This window comes from Podarcis tiliguerta (assembly GCF_965153285.1).
Source record: "Podarcis tiliguerta genome assembly, chromosome: 1".
In the NCBI taxonomy this organism is placed as follows: Eukaryota; Metazoa; Chordata; class Lepidosauria; order Squamata; family Lacertidae; genus Podarcis; species Podarcis tiliguerta.
The window spans coordinates 51,260,900-51,285,290 of record NC_139534.1 but is presented as its reverse complement, the minus strand read 5'-3'; the positions used below and the strand labels follow the sequence as shown (position 1 = coordinate 51,285,290).

Sequence of the window (24,391 nt, the reverse complement as noted above, 5' to 3'; positions counted from 1 at the left end):
CAGCAGTGCTCATGTACATGGTGCCAGCCAGCCAGCAATGCCCCTGGTAGAACGCTCCATTCCATCCCTCTGCCACCAGTTTTCTTTTTCAACTAACACTCAGCATTCTGTGGTTACTGAGCATGCTTGGTCCTCATTGGTCAGGATGTGTTTTTTTTGGGGGGGGGGGAGTGTTGCCCCTTACATTTTGTTGGTTTTTAAAGCTCTATTTTGTTGTATAGTAGCTTCCTCTTGCTTCTCATTAGCCCACTTTGGCTCTAGTCCTGTTGGCCCTCACCACCTGCTTTGACTATTAGAGGGGGTAAATATGGCTTTGGGTTCATCCAGGCTTTATGCTCTTACATTAACTTAGGCTAAAAAGGAAACAATGTAGAACACAAACTAGCTTGGGCTTCAGTCTTTTGCACCCCTTATTTCTAGTGTAGCAATGCGGGACAGAATCGCTGCATTTTTAAACACTGTATATTCTTCAAACTGGAAAATGAAGGTCTGGGGAAAAAAGGCATGAGTTTGCTTGTTTTTTTGCAAATGGTGTCCTGCTTAATAAAATCCACCAAGAATTTAACTTAATTTATATGATTAATTGGGGCATTTGTCTGCATTGGTACAGTCATTTTTTTCTTTTGATGGAACATTAAACAAAGGACTGGTGGAAGAATTCCTTCCCAGAATTTGCTATTCAACACCATGATTTCACTTTGCTTCATTATAAGGACTGTGATTAAATGATTTTTTTAAAGCCTGTAAAGTTTTTTTTCCTGTTTTATATACTTGCTTGCCTGATACCCTCCTCAAGCCTATGAAATGGATAAGGCTAAAAGGAAGACAGGCAGGTAGGCAGAAGGTAATATCCAAGCCCTGGTCCAAAATCCAGACAGAGAATCTAAATGAGCTGGTAGCATTCATGTTAGTCAAGATCTAGAATCATGGAGCCAAAAATGGTTTTGATCCCTTGAAATGACAGAAGAGAGAGTGGAGGCACTTTGTTCCAGTATCTCCAAGAAGTTCTGGAACATTGCTAAAGGTCCTTGCCCAGATAGGAAACTGTATGGGCTCAGCTTTGCCTTATCCTCTCACTCACCAGGGCCCGTGTCATTGCTTGCCGCTTCTCCTCCTTGCTTGAATTCCTACCCTTCCACACAAAGATCTTCACACCACCTTGGTCCAAGATGAAGCAGTCCTGACAGGAGGCAAAACAAGATCCAGTTGTTTCATTACAAAGAAGCTGTTTAGGCCAGTATAGCCCTCTTCCATTACCAGGCTCTCTCTTACAGCATAGGTGGGTAGCCAGTAATCCTCTAGATGTGGATGGACTCCAGCTCCCATCAACCTCAGCCACCATGTCAATGGTCAGGGATGATGGGCATTGTAGTCCAGCAACATCTGGAAGGCCACAGTCTCACCATTTTAGACTCAAGCCATTCAGATTATAATTTTGGGGTTGGAATGGCAATAGGCAGAACGGCTACAACTGTGTTAGATGACACTGGAATAATGTCTCCTCTAGTCTTCCCTTCTCTCCAACCCCCAACCTACGCTTTAAGCTTGTCATGGTGCAACCAATCCCCCAGGGATGAGTCTTACCTCATTCTTGAGAAGGTCCTGGGTGAGGGGCTGGATGGCAACTTCTTGGATAAGAAGGTTCCCTTCTATCTCAGAGACTCTGGGAGAGGAACAAGAGGGTAGTCATGGGACCAGCTCTCCAAAGTGATGTTGCTAGTCTACACTCTGGGATGAAGATCATGCAAAACAATAATGGTCTTAAAAGCTAAAAATCAGGACTGGGCCTATTCAATATATAAAACCTTACAGAATTCAGTTTTCTAGAGAACCTCACAGCCAGTTCAGTTAACATAAAAGTGGGGTGGAAAATAATGATAAATTACTCCTGCTTCTTTTTTTCTGTATTTCTCCTATGATATCTGAAGCAGAACGTCTGCATCTCACCTGCAGTGACATCACTGAACCCCAAATTGCCTTGGCGCATTCACACACTAATTTTAAAAAGGGGAGGAAGAGCCAGGAAACTAGGAGGATATTTTCTTACCTTCATGGTTACAAGGAAATATTTGAAAATGGGGGCAGTGTTGGCCAAAACAGCCCAAAAGCCAAGGTGCCCAACCGTAGGGTCTCCTTCCCTTTTGAGATTTATCTCTAGTTTATTTTCTTTCCTTCATAGTTCCAGGCTCCTGCCCTCTTCCTGATCTCCCCATTGTCCTCCCTCATACATCCCTTCTGGATGCCTTTTGCTGTCGCAGTTCGTTCCAAATCACTTTGAATCCACAAGAAAAAACCCAAACATGACAAACAGAATTGTACTCATTAAGGAAGGTCACACAGGTGCTCTCAGGAGCAGTATTGATCCCATGAGCAGAATAAATGGAACATTTGCTTTCTTGACCAGCGTGTGTACTTCCATCAGAGGCTTTCTCTCCCACATTCCCCTGTTCCTGCATCCATCAAAGAGATGTTCGCTCCTCTCTCCCGCAGCTGTGCATCTTTCCACACAACCTCTTTGCCTCACCATAGTCCCCACTACCACACACCCAATGTCACTCACTGGTAGAGCTTGAGAGAAGATTTCAGCTTCTGGTCCACCACGGCATCTGGGATGGCAGGCTGAATGTTCCTCTTCTCCCCCAGCACATACTCCATGATCTTCATGAGAATAGGAGATGCAGCTTCGTCCTCCCCATCCACCACACCTACCTGCGCTCGACCCCCACGCTCCCGGTCACGAATGTCCTTGGCTAGGGTCATCCCCTGCAGGAAACAGGTCACAACCACAAGCCAAGGTCAGGGGGTGGCAGGAGGAAGCCTGAATGGCATTAGAAGAATGAGAAAACCCACAAATAAGAGCATGGTGGGTGTGAACAAGAAACCCCATGCAGGATCAGGCCTAAGGCTTATCTAGTCCAGGTTTCTAGTCTCACTTCAGCTATCACCCAATTCATTTATTTCCCTTTTTGTCTTAGCCAACTCAGACACAGAACTTAACACCTTGAAGCACCTTGTAGTCATGAATTATTCCTACCACCCTTCCTAGGAAGGGGAGATATACTAAAAAGAATGATGCCCAATAGCCATTTTAATACGCTGAATTTATTAATGGCTGCCGAACTACATGGAACTATGAGCTGATCATCACACAGTGAATCCATCAATGTAATATAATCCCAAGGCTATTAGGAAGGCCATTCAGTGTCTTGAGCATGTCCCACCACTGGGTTGTTATATGATAAGTTGGTGGCTTCACTTGATCCTGATTCTCCCGTTTCCTCCCAATCCATATTTTTTTTTTTTTGGTCAGCAAAACAACCCTCCTTTTCTTACAATAGAAATGTTACATTTGGATTTCAAATGTCAGATGTCCCACCCAAGAAAGGACAGGCACCAAAGCCCTCCTTCTTTGCACAACTCCCGTCTCCCCTGCTTCCCCACTTCCACCACCCATGGCAGACTTTGCACCTTCAGTCGCTCCAGGCGGTTGCTCTCTGGACCATTCCATTGGATGATGAGCTTCCCCAGGTCTAGCAGAAACACATCGCCCAAGTTGAAACTGCTCCAACTCAGCTCCACCTTTGCAAGAGGGGGAAAAAACAGCTGGTGGGAAAGCCTATGTGAGTTTACTGAAAGACAGTCATACTTGGATTCTATCAGTCTGGGGACCTCACACAAGATGATCCCTGTTGGATCAGGCCAAAAACCACATCTAGTTCTCATTATGGCCAACCAGATGCCCATGGAAAATCTGGGAGCAGTGCAAGATACATGCACAAGCTAAGGAGGCCTCAGATTGCAAAGGACCTGTAAATAAAAAAACCACATATTTATTTCATAGATAGATTGTTGGCTTGCAGTTTGATGGTTTGTAAATATAAAAGTTATTTCCATTTCCACTGTCCTTTCTATTAAAAGAACACCTATAGTAATACATATGGGGCATGGGTGGTGCTGTGGGTTAAACCACAGAGCCTAGGACTTGCCGATCAGAAGGTCAAATCCCCGCGACGGGGTAAGCTCCCGTTGCTCGGGCTCTGCTCCTGCCAACCTAGCAGTTTGAAAGCACATCAAAGTGCAAGTAGATAAATAGGTACCGCTCCGGTGGGAAGGTAAACAGCATTTCCGTGTGCTGCTCTGGTTCACCAGAAGCAGCTTAGTCATGCTGGCCACATGACCTGGAAGCTGTACGCCGGCTCCCGCGGCCAATAAAGCGAGATGAGCACCACAACCCCAGAGTCGGTCATGACTGGACCTAATGATCAGGGGTCCCTTTACCTTTTTATAGTAATACAGGTGTAAAAACAGGATGGGCTGCCCCTGCCAGCAGCACACTGCCTCCGACAGTTGAAGTAGAAACATAGCCATTGTGGCTTCAGTAGCCACTGATGACCTCCACAAGCACATCATTAAAAGTGCATCTACTGTACTGCTCCAACAAGAGGTCAAAAGCACTGCAAAATATTTGATTTTTGTAAGATCTGAGTGTGCCTTCATGAGCTGCAGAACTGTGATGAACCTTGTCTTCATGATCACCCACAGTGTCTAGATCTGACAATTTTACCAGGAGCTAAGCTACCAGCCCTGGCCAGCCCTTTCCCAACATTGCCAGCCCATCTTTGACCCACCTCTCCTGCCATCACATTCTTCTTGCCCTTGACGTGCAGCAGGCGTCGTACGTTGTACGTGTTGGTCTCCACGTGCTTCATGCCAGATGCCACTCCACCCTTCTTATAGCTGCAGAGGAGAGGCAGGGTCAGGGTCTGGACTGTGGAGGAGAGCACCAACATTCCCAAACAGCTAAGTCTTCAGCTGCATACACAACCATGCATCTAAGGCACATATAAAGCACACAACATCCCCCAAGGAATCCTGGGAAGTGTAGATCGTTATGGGTGCTGGGCATTGCAGCTCTGTGAAGGGTAAATTACAGCTCCCAGGATTCTTAGGGGGAAGCCATGTGCTTTAAATATAGAGTGTGTATGCAGACCTCCCATAGAAGAAAGGGTTGACCTCTACCCAGTATTCCTCATAGAAGCATGGGGCAGAAAGGAGTGGGGGAAGACCTGCTGCCTTCCACAGCCACTCTGCTTTAGGTTTTCCAGAGCCTCTGATGTTAAGAACATTATGTTAGCTACAACACACATTTCAGGCCCTTAAATGGACAGACCTGTGTTCTATATAGTTGGGTGGATGGCAACCTTCTGCTGAGCGTTACATTCCCCCAAGTGTAATCTGTTGGGGGCTGCATATCAGCAGTGGGCATAGCTGAAACCAAATGTGGGTTGGGACAACCCCCCCAAACACATTTAACCCCTCATGAAACTAGGACCAAGGACCTCACCACAGGCTTCCAAGTTTCCTACCGCTCCTATTAGGTGTCAACTTTAGACATTTTTTGTACCCAAAGCAAAAGTGAAAATGATGCCCTCTGCTTTGGAACCCATTTTTTAATTTTATTATATGTAGTCCTGGTTCAAACATAAGATGACGAGCCTCACATATATTCTGGGTCCCATTCTTCTCCCCCACCCACCCTGGCTCTCCTTCATATGCAAGGGGGAAAAGATTGAAAGCTTCAATTGTTGGTTTTGAACAAACCACAGTTTATGTCTGCAGTTGGGACATGATGGTTTATTTGCACTGTGGTTAGTTCAAACAAACCTAGATCAGAAACTACAGTTAGATCCTCATTTGAGCTCCCTAGCAGTTAGAATAAACAACAGTTTTCCAAGTTTAGAATAACATGAAACTATGGCTTATTCAAAACCAAAAAAGGAAGCTTTCATTAACTTCTTATATACAAGGAGCAGAGGACAACATACAAGGCCAAGTCTCACTGTGGTTCTTTTTTAATGCTAAACAAGGAGCGGCAAATCTCTTTCAGCTGAAGTCTGAAGTTGTCCACCCCTCCAGTGACATGTGCTAGTGAGAAGTGTGGTCAAAGTACACTTACCACACATACACACACAGAGACCCACCATGCAAGCAGGGATATGCACTCACATGTCCAGCAGAGGGGAAGAGACACAGAGACACACATATATTCAGGAAGGCAGGCAGGCAAATTTACTCAGCAGATGGGGGTCACACATGCAGGCAATCACACCCACACTTTCAAGTAGACAGTCACATACAATCCACAGAGGAAGAACAGGCAGGATTGCTAAACCATGGTTAGTGTCATGTCTTATGAACCTGGCCAGACAGAGAAGAAAGGTAGTGCAATGGAACCCTCTCTGGAATCTGCCACTTTGAAACAACTACTTTGTAGTAAGGACAGCACTGTTTCTGTCCCTGTCTAGGACTTGCTGATCAGGAGGTCGGCGGTTCGAATCCCTGCAACAGGGTGAGCTCCCGTTGCTCGGTCCCTGCTCCTGCCAACCTAGCAGTTCGAAAGCACAGCAAAGTGCAAGTAGATAATTAGGTACCACTCCGGTGGGAAGGTATACGGCATTTCCGCTCTGGTTCACCAGAAGCAGCTTAGTCATGCTGGCCACATGACCCAGAAGCTGTACGCCGGCTCCCTCAGCCAATAAAGCGAGATGAGCGCTGTAACTCAAGAGTCGATCACGACTGGACCTAATGGTCAGGGATCCCTTTACCTTTCCCCTACGTGTCCTCTTGCCCCGTATGGCCCCATCCCACTAGTCCCCACCCAGATATCCAGATTTTTTATTTTTTTCAAGAGTTGTCAAGTACCTATAGGAAACACCGGAAGGGCTGATGTGTGTTTCTAAACACAAATAAGGAGCATTACGTACATTAGCCCCTGTTTGAAGTAGCTCCGGAAGGCGTCACTTTCGTAGCCCTGGACCTCACGATGCTGTACGGCTACTCCTCCCAGGTAGTCATCCATCTGGGTGGTGTAGATGGCAGCTGAGCCCTGCTCATCCTGAGATGATGAACTGCCCAGCCAGAAGTGGACGTCATAGGTGAAGTTGTTCCCAGTCTTATGCGTCTAGTTGGAAAATTGAAGCTGGTTAGCAGGCCCACCAAAATTGCACAGACTTCTCTGTTCCACCGTGCTCAGTCAATGCCACAATGATAGGCATTTTGATTCACCTACACTCAGCTCTCCAAGTCCACCTACTAGAAAGGGACATTGACTCAGATCTCTACTCTCAAACACAAAAGGGTTTCCTCATGCATGGGCGGATCAGTATCACTATCCTATCCCCAGATCTGTGCTGAAAGTAAAAGCAATGGGGAAAGTAGCTAATTCTAAAACAAAAGCAAAAACATTAAGAAAAGTCACGCTGTGACATTTCAAGGCCAGAAAGCAAGCAGACATCTTTGAGGATGGAGCTGTTCTGTTCTCTTAGAAACCTTGCAATGTTTATCCTCCTTCTATAACATATATCACGCAGAGGAGCAGGGTTCTTGCAAGGAGTTCTGCTTTGATCTACCCACTCAGCTCATTCATCTATCCATGCCTTATCCTCATATCCAAACCGTATGCCATTATCCAGTTATCCAGAATACGTGCAGTACGACGATACAGGTGTTCACAAACAGGCCGAGCATGAGAACAGGGTTGGGAATGGGAGGGTAGGATGTGAAATACTGTATTATTTATTGTTTTATATCGACCCTACCTTTTGACCAAAGTCAGCTTTCAAGGCAGCTTCCAATACACAGAAATGCAAGAACAGCAATTAAAAAAACATGAAATTAAGTGACTGTGTTAAAGCAGCTAATATAAAAACAGCTCTGAAATGAAGCAAACTTTAAAATAGATCAGCAACAAAATAAAAAATACTTAGCATTTTATGTATCACTTGAGAATGAAGTGTACTTTATCTTGTTATCCCTGAGCTGAGAAGGAGTGACACTTAAGCCCACTTTATTATAAGATCATGGCAGAATTGAACTGGTGATGTTTTCATTCAGAGCTCCATGTCTTCTCTTACCTACCATGCGACATCAGCTCTCAAAAGGTATTTAAACCACTTGACTCTCCAACTAGGGTAATAACTGGTCCTGTTTATTAAATCAATAAAGTGGGTAATTGTTTTAAAACTCCAAACTTGCCTTGCTTATGCTAATAGGTGATATTTGAGAGGTAAGCAAAGCCATTGCAACAGATGCTGAACAAATGAATACAGCAAACCCAGACATTTTTGGATGCACAAAGTGGCGTGAATCAAGGCCAGCTCAAGACCTTTGGTACCTAAGGCACCCCCTCCCCATTCTAGGTAAAGGTCCTAATTGGACTGGCAACTGAATATGACTTCAACACTGGTCATGGGACAGTGTTAGGGCAATGGCCATAGGGATAAAGCACCTGCTTTGCCTGCAAAAGGTCACAGGTTCAATCCCTGCCATCTTCAAGCAGGGATGGGAAAGATCCCTTGTTTGAAACCCTGGAGAGCCACTGCCAGTCAACATCAACAATATTTAGCTAGATGGACCATTGGTCTGACTCAATATAAAGCAGCTTCCTATGTCCTCTAACGCACCCCTAGGCAGCAGACTACTGGTAGTTTAGAGGAGGCCGGGAAAGGAATCATTGCTGTCCTCTTACAGAAGAGAATGGTTAGTGAGGGGCAGAGGGGGTTGCTGCTGCTGTTCCCCAGCATCTGCTGCCTGAGATGGTCACTTTGCCCAATGGTAGGGCCAGCCCTGGTCTGAAGGCACATAATGCGGTCCTAATGCTGAAGACAGCCCATCTCTGGGAACCGCTCCTGACTTCAAAAATTATGTATTAATGTTGTTGCTGCTGTTGTTAAAATCTAAGTAATAGCAACTTAGTGCGGCCTTTAGGGTGGTAGCCTACTGTATACGTAAGTTTGACAGGACTGGAGTCCATTTACTCCTAGCCACATAGAACCTTCCCTTGAAGTATCCTTCTTTGGCCTCATCATGCTCCATGGTGCACCTCCCATACTTTACATGAGGCAAGTTCCCGCTTTTTTCTTGGGCTGAGCCTCGTCCTTTTCTCCAGCTGTTTTGTCCCATCAAGCTTAGTGACACAAAGGCCTCCACCATTCTTAATTCCTCTTACCGAGAGAATGATATAAGCATCTCCTTCGTAGAAGTTCCCATATGTTTTCGGTGGAATAGGCACCATCTCCATATTCTGGAAGGGAAGGGGGGGGTGGAATTAGCTGGAATTATATACAGTACTAAAGATCATCACACACCCTTGTGTTGTGTAAAGAGCATTCTTCCTGCCTTTATCTTCATTCTAAAACATTTGTCCTGCCTTCCTTCCTTCAATAGCTTATTTTTTACCAAGTCCCATCACCTTAATTTTTTTTAGTTTTACCAAATCCCATCACCTCAGTCTTCTGAGGAAAGGCCATAGCTCAGGGTAGAACCACAGAAGAAGAGAAACAATAATTATCAGGATCAAAGAATAGGAGGGGAAGGGGGGGGGGAATTAACCCTATCCTCCCCTGTTGCGGTCTTGATGAAAATCCATCATCCAAAGCTGCTATTTGCATTGGGAGGAAATCCCCCCATTGATGGCCAGCTGTAACACCTTCTTTTGCCCCAGCTCAGCTGGTGGAGGCTTCCCAGTGCTTACAGCAGCTTCTGAATCAGGGAGTATTTGGGTTTGGGACCATGGCTGTAAGTGAAAGGATTAACCCCCTTCCCCCTTATATGATCCTAATGCTGACCAGCCTCTCCCATAGCTGCTACTTCGTGCACATCAATTGCATTTATATAATTAATATCAATCTAGTTTGGCCCTCAGAATAGGAGATTCAATGCAAGGACTCTGCACCACTGAGCTGGGAGTCTAGAGCAGGGCTAGGAAACCTTTTGCAGCCTGAGGGCCACAGCTGTTGCCAGTTGTGGGCAGGGCCAGAGACAAAAACCAGGTGGGGCAACAAATTTGTTTTTTCCTTTGCTAGTTTCTACACATTCACACAGACACACACCCCGCCTTTCCTCCCCACCACGACAGGGACTGAAGGCTCCATATAGAACCACATATCCATACACCCCTTTGTATCCTCCACCCAGGCAAGGAACCAGAATTATTCGAGTTCAAGAACACATTCCAGCCCGGCAAAAACACTCAGGATGCAGAGCAGAACCAGTGAGGAGTATGGCCCATGGAGAGTTCTGAGGCCAGGGAGAGAATCCATGGGGGCTACATTTGCCCCCTCCCAGCCTGACATTCCCCCCCTCCTGTTCTAGAGTAAATCCTGTTTCAGCTTCTTCTCTTCCTCCTTTGAAAGGCAGGAGATCCCAGGAGAAGGTGGAATTATGGGAAGAGAGGAAACACATACAGACATGCCTTCAAATGCTGGTCTCTTTCTCACCTTTATACTACCACATACCTAAACAAACACTCACCTCAATTCTCCATATCTGGAGTCCGGGTGTGGTTTTGTTCAGAGTCCTGGTCACTTTGGCACTAAGTTCTGCTGACATGGTGATGGTTAATGTTTTGTGGGGGGATCTGCCCTTAGGAATGGGAAAGTTCATTAGCAATGTAGCCAGGTTACAACCAACCAACGTTTAAATATTGCAGAAGAATGTTCTATGCTCGGACCCCAAACTTCACATCGCTACTCCCCACCTCCACATTAATGATGTTAAGAAAACCAGACTATTACTCCTTGCATTCATTCAGATCGCATTCCTAAAAGTTTGCTGAAGGGGGAAGTATTAAGATGGTTCACACTGCTGTGCTTTAGGACTTTGCTCAACCTGAGCTGCTAGAGAACTCCTAGATCTAATTTCTCCTCGCAAGAATTTAGAGCGGAACTAACCAGTTGGTAGCTAGTTTAAAGGAAACTAGACATTTTAACTACCATGCAGATGAACTGAGATCTTGTGATGTCTGTGTCAAAAGCCCAAGGGCTTTGCTTAAGTCAAACTAATTCAGCTCTTGCCAAAAGACTTGTTATTACAACATTATTATTACCAAAAACATTGTTTGGGTTCACTCAAATGAAAGGTAAAGATTTTTACAGCTGGTGGGAAATCAGCCTTAAACCTGTGTCTCCTGAATGAGTAATTATGTATGTACACACATGCTTTCAACATTGCCAAGGATGTCACAGCCGATTTCCTTTAAGTTTATTTCCTATTTCCAGAAGACAGAGTGAGAGAGCAAGTGTGTAGGTGTAGGAACAGAAACATTGGAAGTTACTGAGTAAGATATTTGGTCCATCTAGCTCAGTATTGTCAACACTGACCAGAAGCAGCTGTCTGAGCGACATGGAGATGGTGGGAACTGAGCTGAAAAGTATGTAAGAGAACGGTTGGGGTAGAGAGGGCATGAGCCCCAGCCCCCTTCATCCCCACAGTGAGTAGGATGGAGCCACGTGTCCTACTTTACACAGTAAAGAGTTATCATCTGAGGACAGGCCAGTCCAAGCCCAGTTTAAAGAGAAATAATCTCCAGAAGGGACAGCAGAATTGGACCTTGAAGTTGCCCATCCAAAGTGAGCACCTGGACAACAGACAGACTGAGCAGGCACACACAGGTCACCTGATCAAAGTCTTCTCCAATATGGTGAGATGTACTTTATTTCAATTTAAATTGTAGTAATGGTTTCTAAATTTGAATCTATGCACATGAATTAACCTATGCAAATCTTATGGAAATTGGTGCCCTGGGAAAACAATTTGCTGTGATTCAAACCTAAACCTGCCTCTCATAACAAAATACATGCCTAGCTCTCCAGCTCCTCTTCACTTGAGCTCCAGGTGTTTCCCTAGTCAGCTAAGTTTGGCTTTTAAGGGGTGAAAAAGGCAGCAGTCGCTTTCCACAGACCAGCTCAGGATATTAGGGAGTGCAGTGCAGTCTAGCTCAGGCACGTAAATCATAAAGTCCATAGAGGTGATGCACACCTGTAATTTCTCTGCCTGGTGCTAAAATCTGAATGCTTATAGGCAATTTATAGGCAGGCCTGTACGCACGCAGGCAGAAATGCTGAAAAGCCATTGGACATATCATTGGTCACAGAAGTCAGCTTCTGAAAGAATCTTAAGATTTGCTTAAGGGGAAAGCAGCTTTCAAAACCTTAAGATTGCAGAGCTATGCTTGGAAGTATGTTGGGAAAAATGCTATGAAGATTAGAAGTTAGAAAATCGACTGAATTAGATTTTTAAGGGTCATTGCGGAAGAGGACTTCTGTGTGGGTTCCTTGCTCCTCTTCATGATTAGCAAAAGCAAAATAAATTATGTAAAACAAAACAAAACCCAACATTTTGCATAATTCAGCTTTCATCAGAATTTGGGATATCTTGGTTCAAACCCTTTTTATTTTTTTAAGTGCTATGCATGCAGACAGCTCTGGATTTGAGAACTTGAGAAGGCTTGGAAAAGGGATTTCCATTTATCCCTTCACTCTACATCACTGCCACGGATTTCACTTCCAGGCAATGGGTTTTAAGATGAATATGTTAAATTGGGCAATGAACATGAAACGTGATTTCAGGTTTGCAGGAAGGGGCCATAGCTCAATGGCAGCACACATGGCTTGCGAACCAAATGCCTGGCAGCCTCTGGTTGGAGTCTCAAAGAGCAGAGCTTAGAAAGACTTGCCTAAGACCAGGAATCCTTATTTTCTCTACAGTAGATGATGATGAGCTGCAGCTCCCATCAGCACCAGTCAGCATGGCCAATGACCAAGGGTGATGGGAGGTGCAACATCTGAAGGACCACAAATTTCCAATCCTGGCACAGCAAATACAGGACTAGATGGGCCAATAGTTTGATCAGGTATAAGGCAGATTTGTGTTTTTATCAATTAATTGATTGCATTTTTTATCCCTGTTCCATTAAAAGGAGCTGAGAGGGATATATAATAAAAGTTTAAAAACAACAGAATCCAGTCAAAATAATTGAAATACTAACACAAGTACCTCAACATTTAAAAAACCATAGCACAATCACAAAACCAGCATTAGGATCATAGAACTGTAGAATTGGAAGGGACCCCAAGGGTCATCTAGTCCAACCCCCTGCAATGCAGGAATCCATAGCAGTCCCTGGGTGGGCTTGAACCACCAACCTTCTGGTTAACAGCCAGACACAATTAGCATGCCTTCATTCTGCTAAGGCTTAAGTAAACAGATGCATCTTTAACTAATGTTTAAATGTTAAACAAGGAGGAGAACCACAGTTCTAAGGGGAGGGAGTGCCACAGTCAGGGTGCCACAGCGAAGAAGGCTCTGCCATGTGTCTTTAAGATAGGCAAGGGAAAGCATATCAGAGATTAATCCTAGCAAGGAGCATGAGTGAGAGCTTCTCTTGCCTATCTTAAAGACTAGATCTGCTGATATAGAGGCACTCCTGTGGGTACTTGGGCCTTGATCCATTTAAAGCTTTGCGAGCTAATACAAAGCCTTGAATTGGGCCCAGTAGCTCACAGGCAGCCATTGCTGCCTTTCTAGGATTATGTTCCCATTTTGCTGCTCAACAACCGGGCACTCTCATGCAGTTCTTCACATTTCTGCAGCAATTTGCTCTGGATCTACAATGCCCCCTGGTTCCTATTAACACGTTTAAAAACCAGGAGAGGTCCTCTCTACCAGGAACAGGGGAGAAAATCAATTCAATTTGCATTTAAAACTGAATTGATAAGAACCACACTTTCTGAAATAATATGAGAACGGAAACACCGCCACCCTTCAAAATCCACACTTTCCCAAATTTTGTTCTCCAACGTTTACCCAAACATGTGTGCTAGGGGGAAATGAGCATAAAATGAATATATTAGTGGAAATAAGATACAAGAAGGCATTACGTTAGGGGAAATTAGTTGCAAAAACAATGTGCACATTGGTGAAAACTGCATGTAAAAATGTGTTTCTTAGGAGAAATTCGCACAAAAATGCTGAATAATTTCCATGAGGATTTTTTTTAAAGCACAAATTGCTGCAGAAATGTGAAGAACCAAATTTAATTTCCCCATAAATGTTTCCACTTCCCCCCCTGGTCTTCACACCTCTAACATCATGCAGTGTGGAGTCCATAGAAAAATGAGTTCAGTCCAAGCAGGAGGCATAAGCATCATTTTTGCCTCAGGAGAAACCTTGAAATTGGGGTCCTGGACCTTAGCTTCACTATAAAGGCTCAGAACCTCTTCTCGCCCCTCAGAAACTTGAAATCATTTGACAAGAAAAGCCACCCAGACTAAGCAGAGGGGGGAAGGAGGCTGCTTGCTATCTTCTCCTAGGATAGCCTTCTTCAAGCTGGTGCTCTCCTCGTCTTTTAGACTACAGCTGCCATCCGCTTTCGCCTGCACATTCTGCTACCCCCAAAGATCTAGAAGGCACCAGCCTGGGGAAGGCTGCTCTGGGCAAGACAATGCTGGCATGAAGCCGAGGGCTTGAGCAAGGACAGATGGGAGTCCAAAGCAGGCCCTGGATCTCCCCGGAACCACCTCCTTACCTTTGCTGCGGTGTCTGTTTGGTGGGCACACAGCACCTTGGAGACGGACTGTGCCTGAACAGAGCAAGCAGCGGGGTGACCTTTGGACCCTCCTTCCCTCGGCACGGAATGCCATCGCCACCTGCCTTCGCCATATAAGGGCAATCGTGTCTAAGAACGGAAGAATGGCAGAGTGAGCCCAAGGTCCTTTGACACACGGGCATTGGCACACGAGCCTCATCTCACACCCCATATGTGCGCACACCTGAGCGGAAATTGCTGAAATGTCCAGGTGCATGGCAGTCCATGTCGGTTTAGTACATTTCAGCGAAGTTCATTTAAAAAGCTCACTTTCACTTTTTGAAATATAGCAACCCTAGCCCAACCTCCTACAATGCAGGAATCTCAACTAAAGCATCCTCGACAGATGGCCACCTAACCTCTGCCTAAAACCCTCCAAGGAAGGAGAGTCGACAAATAGAAACATTGGAAGAAAGAACTGGGCAAACCTTTGCAGTTTTGATTCTTAAAAATGACAGCAAGTTTTGGCAACACATTAAGATGCAGGTGGAAATATATCACAATCAATGCACCAGGCTTTTAGATGTGGGGGACGGGGGTAGGGGAATAGTAGGAAAGTATTATTAACAGTGAGCTAGCAATCTGTTGACTTTTTGAACTGCACCCTTCTTCTAAACACATTCTATCTTTTACCCTCAACATCAGTCAGCACCAACTGTCCATTCTGCAGAGGAGCATAGGGTGATCCTTGCACACAGTCATAAAAAAACCTGTAGGGTATGGCATGCTCATCTTAAATTTTCAAATTAAATTGTCCTTCAGCCAGTTAATGTTGCACATTAAGATGCATTTATAATTCATATACATTCTGAAGAGTCATAATTAAATTTATTTTCATAATCATGTTTCATCTCCAATCAGAAGGCATGTGATTGGATATTCTGTGTGGATGAGTTCTCTTATAAAACTTAGGGAACTTCCAGACCACCTGTTTGGTGAACATTCATCCTTGCGTGGGAGATTGTATGACACGGCTAACTCCTCCTGACCCTGGTGAACTGGAACACACACAAAACATGAAATGGGCTCCCCAGCTTTGTACATATTACATAGCAGCCCATCTGGAAGTGCCCTTCTACTCCTGGCAGAAGCAATATCTTCCTTTGCAGCCACACCTAGCTCCGAAAGTCTCTCTCAGTCATCCTACGCTCTAACCATGCGATTAACAGCTGTCAGTGACCCCTTGAAGGGCCAAAGGCCTTCTCTTACTCTGGCAGTGATCTTTTTATGGCTCTGGGGAAACGCTCCATTTATCTTATCTCTGCTGTTGAGCTAGCAGAAATAAATCTCTCTCCAATACAACTCCTGCTGTCAACCGCTCATTCCTATCTCCTTAATTGACAATGTACTAGAAGGGAAGGAGTTTTAACAATTTTCAACCCACAGTTCAAGCCACGATCAAGGCAGCTTACAACATGGAAAAGAAAGGTTAACTACAACATAACAAAAGTAAATGGTAAAGGGAGCCCTGACCATTAGGTCCAGTCGTGGACGACTCTGGGGTTGCGGCGCTCATCTCACTTTATTGGCTGAGGGAGCCGGCGTACAGCTTCCGGGTCATGTGGCCAGCATGACTAAGCCGCTTCCGGCGAACCAGAGCAGCGCATGGAAATGCTGTTTACCTTCCCGCTGGAGCAGTACCTATTTATCTACTTGCACTTTGACGTGCTTTCAAACTGCTAGGTTGGCAGGAGAAGGGACCAAGCAACGGGAGCTCACCCTGTCACGGGGATTCGAACCACTAACCTTCTGATAGGCAAGCCCTAGGCTCTGTGGTTGTACCCACAGAGCCACCCACATCCCATAACAAAAGTAGTCATAAATAAATCTCAAGATCTAAAATAAAGATACAAAAAAACCAACAACACCCAAGAGCAACAATAACCTACCATCAAAAAAACCGAACAGCACCCCAACCCAAGACTCTGTATTTGCTTATAAGGAAATGCCAAGCGATAAGCGATCGATGGTGGAACCGATCAGGACTCTCAAAAGCAATGCTCAGAACAGCATTGTAACTTAAAATAATTTCAGCCCTCTCTGGCCCAAACCAGCCCTGAAAGGGAAATCTACAATTAGGCTCTCCCATGGCTACTGTTTTGCTAATTGGCAACCCCACTGAGTGGTTCTGAAGATCAAGGACAAGGGTGTGGTGCCTGTTATCCTGTTGCTCCAGGACAGGGCATGTAACTCTCTCCTTGGTGTAAATTTCCCCACCTCCCAAGCTGCTATGAGGGGGAGGGGCATGGGAAAGAGCGGAGCAGATGAGATTCTTGCATCTGCAGTGCTAATAGGTAGAGGGTGGGAGGAGCAAACAGCCTCTCCCAGAGCACAAAGTCTCAGTCTTCAAAGCAGCCCCTGAAAATAAATCACCAGCACCACCGGACAGCAGAGTCACATTCAGAAAAGCACACTCTGGTAACCAGCAGCCTTGATTACCACAATGTGTTATATGTGGGGATGCCTTTGAATACGTTTTAAGGAACTTCAGTTAGTTTAAATAAAGCAGCCATGCTGCTAACAGGCTCCTGTCCTAAGGAACATATCCTGCCCGTTTGGAAGTTGCTTCACTGGCTGCTTATTTGTTTCCATTGAGCTTCTTGTCAACTGCAGATTTCAACCCAGATCTTACTCCATGGTCAGCCCCACATTCTACCCCTGGCACCACTCCAGCTCATTGAACTATTGCATCAGCCTAACGCAGACGAAAACATCATCTAGGCATCATATGTAAGAACATGATTCCATGCAGGGCAAAGAGGAAGAATCTTATGGGACAGGTGACTGAATAGGCTTGCCATACTTCTGGGAAATCCTGGACGTGTCCTCTTTTGGGGGGCCAACATGCCCATCTGGGGGAATTTTTACATTTTAAAGGGAATGTCCGGAATGTTTGTTTTTTGTTTTGTTTTGGGGAGGCAGGGGTGGCTTGGGCACAGGCACTCGGGCATGGGCTGTCTGATTTTTTTGCTCTTCAAGATATGGCAATCCTATGACTGAAACCTTTGGCCCTCTAGATGGTGCTGAAGTACAACTCCCATCATCCTTGGCCATTGGCCCTGCTTGCTGGGGCTGATGGGAGTTGTAGTTCAGCAACATCTGGATGGCTGAAGGTTTGCCACATCTGGTTACTGACAAGGTTACTGACAGAAAGGCCAGGATCTAGGATACTTGTGGGTGAGGGGAAGATGCTGGAGTGGTCCTATTTAGGAGAATACCAGTGGTTTCAGATGGGAAGAAAGTCTGTTCCCCATTACCTAGCTGATCCTCAGCAGCTTATTCAAATATTAACAAGCAATTTCCTACTTTTATTACTTTTATCGCTTGAGGGAAAACAAACAGTGTATGGAGAAGAGAAACCATTTATGATGTCGACTCTGCCCCTGGCCTGCGGACTATCATCTTTTGCAGTGCCTTGGAAGGATAAAGGAATTAGAGCATGTGTAGTAATCTTAGGACACCCACACTAGAGACAGGATAAAATTTGAACTAAGATTTTTGGCTTATTAAAGGGACAGTGTGTACACGAGGGACGACTGATACTCACATTGGGGTCTTAAAAGTGTTGACTGTTTCTGAAGACTCAAGAGGCACGGTTGCTGCCACTACCCTCTGCCACTACCTCAGCCAAATATTCCCACAACTCAGTCCGGCTGCTAGGGGCAATATATCTCTGTACCAAATCTTCTCCAGTTGTACCTCTGGCTGCTTGGACAGTTTAGCCAGTTTAGATATTTATTCAGGGCACCCTCTCAGACTAACTCAGCTATCCAGCTCCCTTCTTTCATCTTCTCTAGGTGAGTGTTGATAAAACAGAGAGCATTAACATATATCGTAGGTCTCAATTGCTGCCTGGAGCTAATGGGAAATGGAGTGCAAGACCATCCAAAGGGCCACAGGTTTCCCACCTCTGCTTCAAGGCCCGAATTAACCCAACTATATTTCTTAAGCAATTACTGTTACTACAACTCCTACTAGCAGTATTTTTTTAAAACAATTATGCAATAGCTCAGGAGTATGAATCATCAAACATCAGATAGTATCTTGGTTCCATAGGGATGCAGTCTCTATCCTTGAAGACAACCCTATCAGCCAACAACCTGGCAATCGCATCTACAGCTATGAATTGGCCTTTGTTACTCACAGTGCAGAACACTACATTACAATGATCAATTGTGAATGGTGGGGGGAATATTTTTTGCCATTTAAACATTACTATGTTAGTTTAATCCTTTTGCATTATAGTAAATGAATGCATCGTCTAGTTTCCTCATTCTGCTCATGCTTCTTAGACCTTTGGAATATATTCCTGCCTTTGTGTTCCAGATAATGACTGTTGGGTCAAGCCCCCTCATTTAAGAAAATGGGTGATGGAGAAATCCGAGGGTGAAATGCTTTGCTGCATTTCCATTAATTTGAAGGCTGCACCTCCCTGAATCCATTGCAGAAAGTGCTGGAGCACAACTCTCAAATGGCATGCTGATGCTTCAGTGGCTACATTGAAGATATGGCATACCGGGGGCGCCAACTAGAATAACATATTGTGGGGGCCTAGGTAAGCCCCGCCCTGCATAAGCGATCACATGACATGGAGCACACACACCATTTGAATGATAATGCCCATCACCTTTGTGAGGCCCAGACCCCTGAAATATTTTATTGCAGGGGTCAAAGCCCCCATGGCCCCTAGGAGTTGGATGCTATGTGGCATACAATGGAGCTGCTCCTACTTGAGTTGTTTCTGCAGTCAGGCCTGCCTGTCTCCTCTTTCCCCTGGCTGTCTGGACCGCTGTTTGGTCACCCACTCCTGTGATGATGGGCTTCACTTTAGCCTCACTCAGCTTTTCTCCCACATAAGAATCTTTTAAATACCTGCAACATCTCAACAAAAATGCATGTCCTCCAATGACCCCTATTTCCTGCTTGTTAAATCATAGTTCCTATTTGGGTGCTTTTCAAAATGCTGTCTGAATGAACTGCTTCTGCACCATCCCATCCCGTAACTGTCTATTCAGATAAGTAATGGTGCTGATTATGTTTCTGAGTTGCCACTATTCTGTAATTAGGGCAACCAGAATACATTTCTTTCTTCCTTTCTTTTCCTTTTCCTTTTCTTTTCTTTCTTGCATAGTAAACACCAGTTTAAACCTCTCAAGGATGAAAAAGTGAGGCATACATTGAAAATAAAAAGTAAAACTTATTATCTATGTACTAGTTGTCGGCTGTCAATATGATTTAATATTGCATAGTGAGCAAAGAGCCTCTAGCAATGTGTGGTGGAAGGGCTGTAGTTTAGTGATAGAGCCTCTGCTTTGCATGCAGAAAGTTCCAGATTCAATTCCCAGCATCCCCAGAAAAAGCTGGTAATGTCCCCTGTCTGAAACCCAGGAGAGCTGCTGCCAATCACCATCTCTTCAAAAGGCAGAAAATCATTGTTTCGCGCAAAATTCTAGTTTTCCAATGATTGCCATCTGACCAACCCATTGGTTGCCAACTCACAAGTAAACACAAAACAGCCTGGCCTGCTCTTGTGATGTTAACAACAGCTTGATATGAAGAAATCAGAAGGTGAAGCTTTTCACAGCAAAGAGATAAACATCACCACTGACTATCTGGATCCTAAGCTGTTTTACAGAGAGACAGCTACAGTGGCCAGCGGATAAGTTGGCAATCCTACCTGTCCCACCTTGTGACATTCCAGCTCAAAGACAATAGCCTCACAGCTTACCTGATGCAGGAGCAGATGCCAAATGTTTTTAATACCCCCAAATTATTAATTCGGTTCTGTAGTTTGTTGCTGGTTGTTGTTGCTATGCCCTAGTCTGTGTGGGAGAAGCAGAACGGTCTGGGTGAGGGAGGGTGGCAAAGCCAGCAGCCTAGGCATGGATTATTCCTGCTCCAGTAGACAGCCAGTTAACACCCCCCTTCGTGGCCCCCAGTGAGCTGAATTCCAGCAAACACTATTTAAAAGGCGGTGTGGGGAAGACAGAAGCTCATGCAGTGGGGGGGGGGGGGGAGAGAACAGAGAAAACAAAGGCCAAGTCAAGCCTAACTAGGAGGAACAGAGCCAGACAGAGACTGAGGAACAAACAAACAAGATGAAGAAAATTGGCCTTTCTGCAGCCTCTGGGTGGAACTAATGGGTTAGATCCAAAGCACAATAGAAAAGATGAACTGAATGTGCAGGGACAAAACTTCAAGGCTGAACCATCCCTCTTCACTTGACCGGCCCTATCATTAGGCAGAGGGAGGCATCTGCTTTAGGCAGCTGGTCTGTGGTGTCATAAAAGGGCTACAGATTTTTTTATTTTCACTTTAGGTGCAAAAGTAACTTCTGTACTGGCCTTGGGTACTATGGCCCTTGATTAGGGGCAGGGGCAAGCAAAATGGCTTGGTCCAGAATGCGGCTGAAGTTGATTCCTGGTTCCGTATTCTGAGCATGGACTCTTCAGAGGGATGGTGGATTAAACCATTGCACCCAGACTCCCAGACAGGTGCAGAGAGGGACACTCAAGCTTGTAGGATTGTTGCATCCAGACCCTCAGGCAGCTTCTGTAAATTAGAGAGTTACTTAGCAAGGGAAACCATGCATGACTTCTCTCATCATCATGAGAAAGGAATGTGCAACAGGTGAAATTCTCCCCACTAAGCTGTACAGTGGTACCTCTGGTTACATACTTACCATATTTTTTGCCCTATAAGACGCACTTTCCCCCCCTCCAAAAATGAAGGGGAAATGTGTGTGCGTCCTATGGGGTGAATGCAGGCTTTCGCTGAAGCCTGGAGAGGGAGAGGGGTCGGTGCGCACCGACCCCTCTTGCTCTCCAGGCTTCAGGAACCTATCTACAAGCCTTGGGAAGCTGCCTGCATCCCGAAGCCTGCCCGGCGCGACTTCCCGCCGGGCTCCCTAGGCTTGCGGATAGCAGCCTGTTCTGGGGGCTGGGGTCGGGGGAAGCTTGGGCTTCCCCTGCCCCAACCCCGTGCCTGGCGGGGAAATATTTTTCCCCCTTTATTCCCCCCCCAAAAAAAAACTAGGTGCGCCCTATGGGGCGAAAAATACGGTAATTCGTTCTGGAGGTCCGTTCTTAACCTGAAACTGTTCTTAACCTGAAGCACCACTTTAGCTAATGGGGCCTCCCGCTCCACCGCTGCTGCACGATTTCTGTTCTCATCCTGAAGCATAGTTCTTAACCCGAGGTATTATTTCTGGGTTAGCGGAGTCTGTAACCTGAAGCGTATGTAACCCGAGGTACCACTGCATGTGGAATGACACTTAGCCCTGCGACGAAAGAGGCCAACCCCACTTATCCTGGTGCTGGGCAATGGGCACAAACTCTCTCACAGAGAAGCAGCAACAACAACAACTTTGCAGTAGGCTGACACGGGTGGTGCTGTGGTCTAAACCACTGAGCCTCTTGGGCTTGCTGATCAGAAGGTTGGTGGTTCAAATCTCTGCGACAGGGTGAGCTTCTGTTGCTTGGTCCCTGCTCCTGCCAACCTAGCAGTTCAAAAGCACACCCCAAAAGTGCAAGTAGATAAATAGGTACCGCTCCAGCGGGAAGGTAAACGGTGTTTCCGTGCACTGCTCTGGTTTCAGTGTTCAATTATGCTGGCCACATGACCCAGAAAAACTGTCTGTGGACAAACGCCGGCTCCCTTGGCCTGTAAAGCAAGATGAGCGCCACAACCCCAGTCTTGTCTGTCAGGGGTCCTTTACCTTTACCTGTGTGTGTGTGTGTGTGTGTGTGTGTGTTTTTACTAACTTTATTTTTGAGTTAAATTTCTATCCCAGTCTTTCTCCCTGGTGTGGTTGTCAGGGACTGTCTGGACACTGAGGGCTGGTGGCTGGATAGTGATGAGTGGGCATTGGGAGAAGGGGGGGGGGGTTGGAGACAGACTTTGAAGCAGGGATCAGTGAACTGGCGGAGCCTGTAACAGCCAGGAGATGAGAGTCAAGCAGCAGAAGCTGCTGCAGGACTGAATAGTGAAGAACAGGGGCAGGAGGAGGAAGAGAGAAGTCAGACTGGTGTGGAGTCAAGGGTTTCCACAACTCCCCCCACCTCTCCTGCTCCCCTGTCTCCCAGGACCAGAAGAGGATTGAAGAGGGAGGAGCAGAAAAGGTTACATGCAGGTGTAGTCTTCGCCTGCTTGCCTGCAGCTTTGGGTGGTGGAGATACATAAGCAGAAGGTGTGTGTGTGTGTGGGGGGCTCCCTGTTGCTGCAACTGCCTCATTGGGCACACACCTAGGACTGATGGACATGCCTTTTCTTGCCCACCCACTTTCTGCAACAAATGTTACAAGACCTTCCATATCAGCACCCCTAAACCACTTAGACACAGTCAAGGTGGAACTTTGCTGCCTTTTGCAATGGCATTGGTTATAGAGTCAGGGATAGGGAAATGTTGCTCCCCCAGTGGCTGTGTTCTGCCTCCACTGTCAGTGGCATTATGCCTCTGAATCCTAGTTGCTGAGAATGGCAGGTGGGCAGAGTGCTGTTGCGCTCAGGTGTAGCTTGCAGGCTTCCCACAGGCATCTGACTAGTCCACAGGATGCTGGACTAGATGGACCACTGGCCTGATCCAGCAGGGCTCTTCTTCCTGATCCATCTTAAGGCTCCAGCTTCCTTCACCCATGACTATTGGTCATGCTGGTTGGGGCAGCTGTGAGTTGAGTGTCCAAAAATGTATGGAGGGGCACATATTCCTCATCTATTTTTCTGAGACACAGAAACCAACTAGGACATTTGGAGGCTGTGCACATATATGGGAGATGTAGAAGGAGCAGAGAACCCTCTTCTGTAATGGAGTAAAACTATTATCATTTTCTGGGAGGGGCATGTGTGCAAAATGGCCTGGCCCATGTCAGTGGTTGTTTTCTGCTTTTGTAATCCAATCCCATCCAGCACCCTTACCTCTTTGTTGCATAATTGGGTTACTTCTGTCAGCCAGTTGAGTCCTTCTGAAGGTCACCCCAAAGTCCAGGTCAAATTGAAAGCATATGCTCCACCACTGATCTACAGTCCCTCTCCACCTCTAAATATATCAGGAAAATGGTTAAATATCCTGCCTGTAATGAGTTCCAGATCCAGATTATCAGATAACTTGTCACTCACTTTGTCAACGGTTTTAAGTTGTTACCTCCAGAACTTTCTGCACACATCAATTTGGATTTGGTTTGTTCAGTTCCAAAGTTGGGAAGCTCTGCCTCCACCACCAGATGTTGGTGGCTTCAGTTCTCATCATTCCTGACCATTGGCCAATTATGCAGATGTGAAATGGGGTCTGGCAACACCTGGAGGGCCACAGGTTCTCCGTCAGTATGTCATTCATTTTATTTGATTTCTCACTGTCTGGCAATTTTTTCATTCTTGTTGCTCTTTTGTGCATATTTTCCAGTTATAGTGAGAGATTTTTAAAAGATGGGGTGACTCTACACAACATTGCAAATGCAGTCCTACCACAGGTTTATATAAAGATACTGACGATCCTGCCCTTTTCATTTTCAACCCCTTTTCTAAAAATTCCTAACATATAATTTTGCCATTTTTTGCTGCTGAGCACTCAAGATGAATTTCAGACATCTTCCAAATATGACCCAAAGATCTTTCTCGTCCTGCCACAGCCAATTTAGACCCTGTCTGTGTGTTCTCAGTTTCTCAGAGGGCTTCCAGTATTCAAATGTGGAGGGAATAGTTGGCCAACGAATGTTCAAGTGTGAGGAAACAAACCTTCATAACTGGCTTTATACTTTCAAACTGCTCAGAAGCCCTTTTGACAAGTAAGCGACATATAAATTAGACAGTAACCGTAACAACCCTAAATCATAATCCTGTTTTAAGGACTATTGCACTAATAAAATGAAATTCCCTTACCTGTATTGCATTTCTTCTTATCGCCCATGATCAGCAAAGAAACAACAGCTTATGCTTTAGGTCACACAGAAAAAAAACAAGAGGCTGTTCTCA

At 45.5% G+C, this 24,391-nt stretch overlaps 1 protein-coding gene across 2 annotated transcripts in view; it reads right to left on the bottom strand.

The window, feature by feature from the left end:
* VIL1 (villin 1) overlaps window positions 1-20,271 on the bottom strand; it is a 29,911-nt gene extending 9,640 nt beyond the window's left edge. The window contains exons 1-10 of one of the 2 annotated variants that reach the window (XM_083442419.1): window positions 20,154-20,271; window positions 14,366-14,515; window positions 10,312-10,417; window positions 9,008-9,082; window positions 6,765-6,961; window positions 4,629-4,737; window positions 3,469-3,579; window positions 2,561-2,763; window positions 1,585-1,663; window positions 1,082-1,180 (exon numbers count right to left, since the gene is read on the bottom strand). In XM_083442419.1, the coding sequence (XP_083298545.1) occupies window positions 1,082-1,180; window positions 1,585-1,663; window positions 2,561-2,763; window positions 3,469-3,579; window positions 4,629-4,737; window positions 6,765-6,961; window positions 9,008-9,082; window positions 10,312-10,417; window positions 14,366-14,499 (1,113 nt within the window). In that variant the 5' untranslated portion in view covers window positions 14,500-14,515; window positions 20,154-20,271. Of the gene's footprint in view, window positions 1-1,081; window positions 1,181-1,584; window positions 1,664-2,560; window positions 2,764-3,468; window positions 3,580-4,628; window positions 4,738-6,764; window positions 6,962-9,007; window positions 9,083-10,311; window positions 10,423-14,365; window positions 14,516-20,153 lie in introns of those variants that run through there. The other variant, XM_083442420.1, reaches the window with a different exon arrangement.
* Between the last annotated feature and the right edge of the window lie 4,120 nt (window positions 20,272-24,391).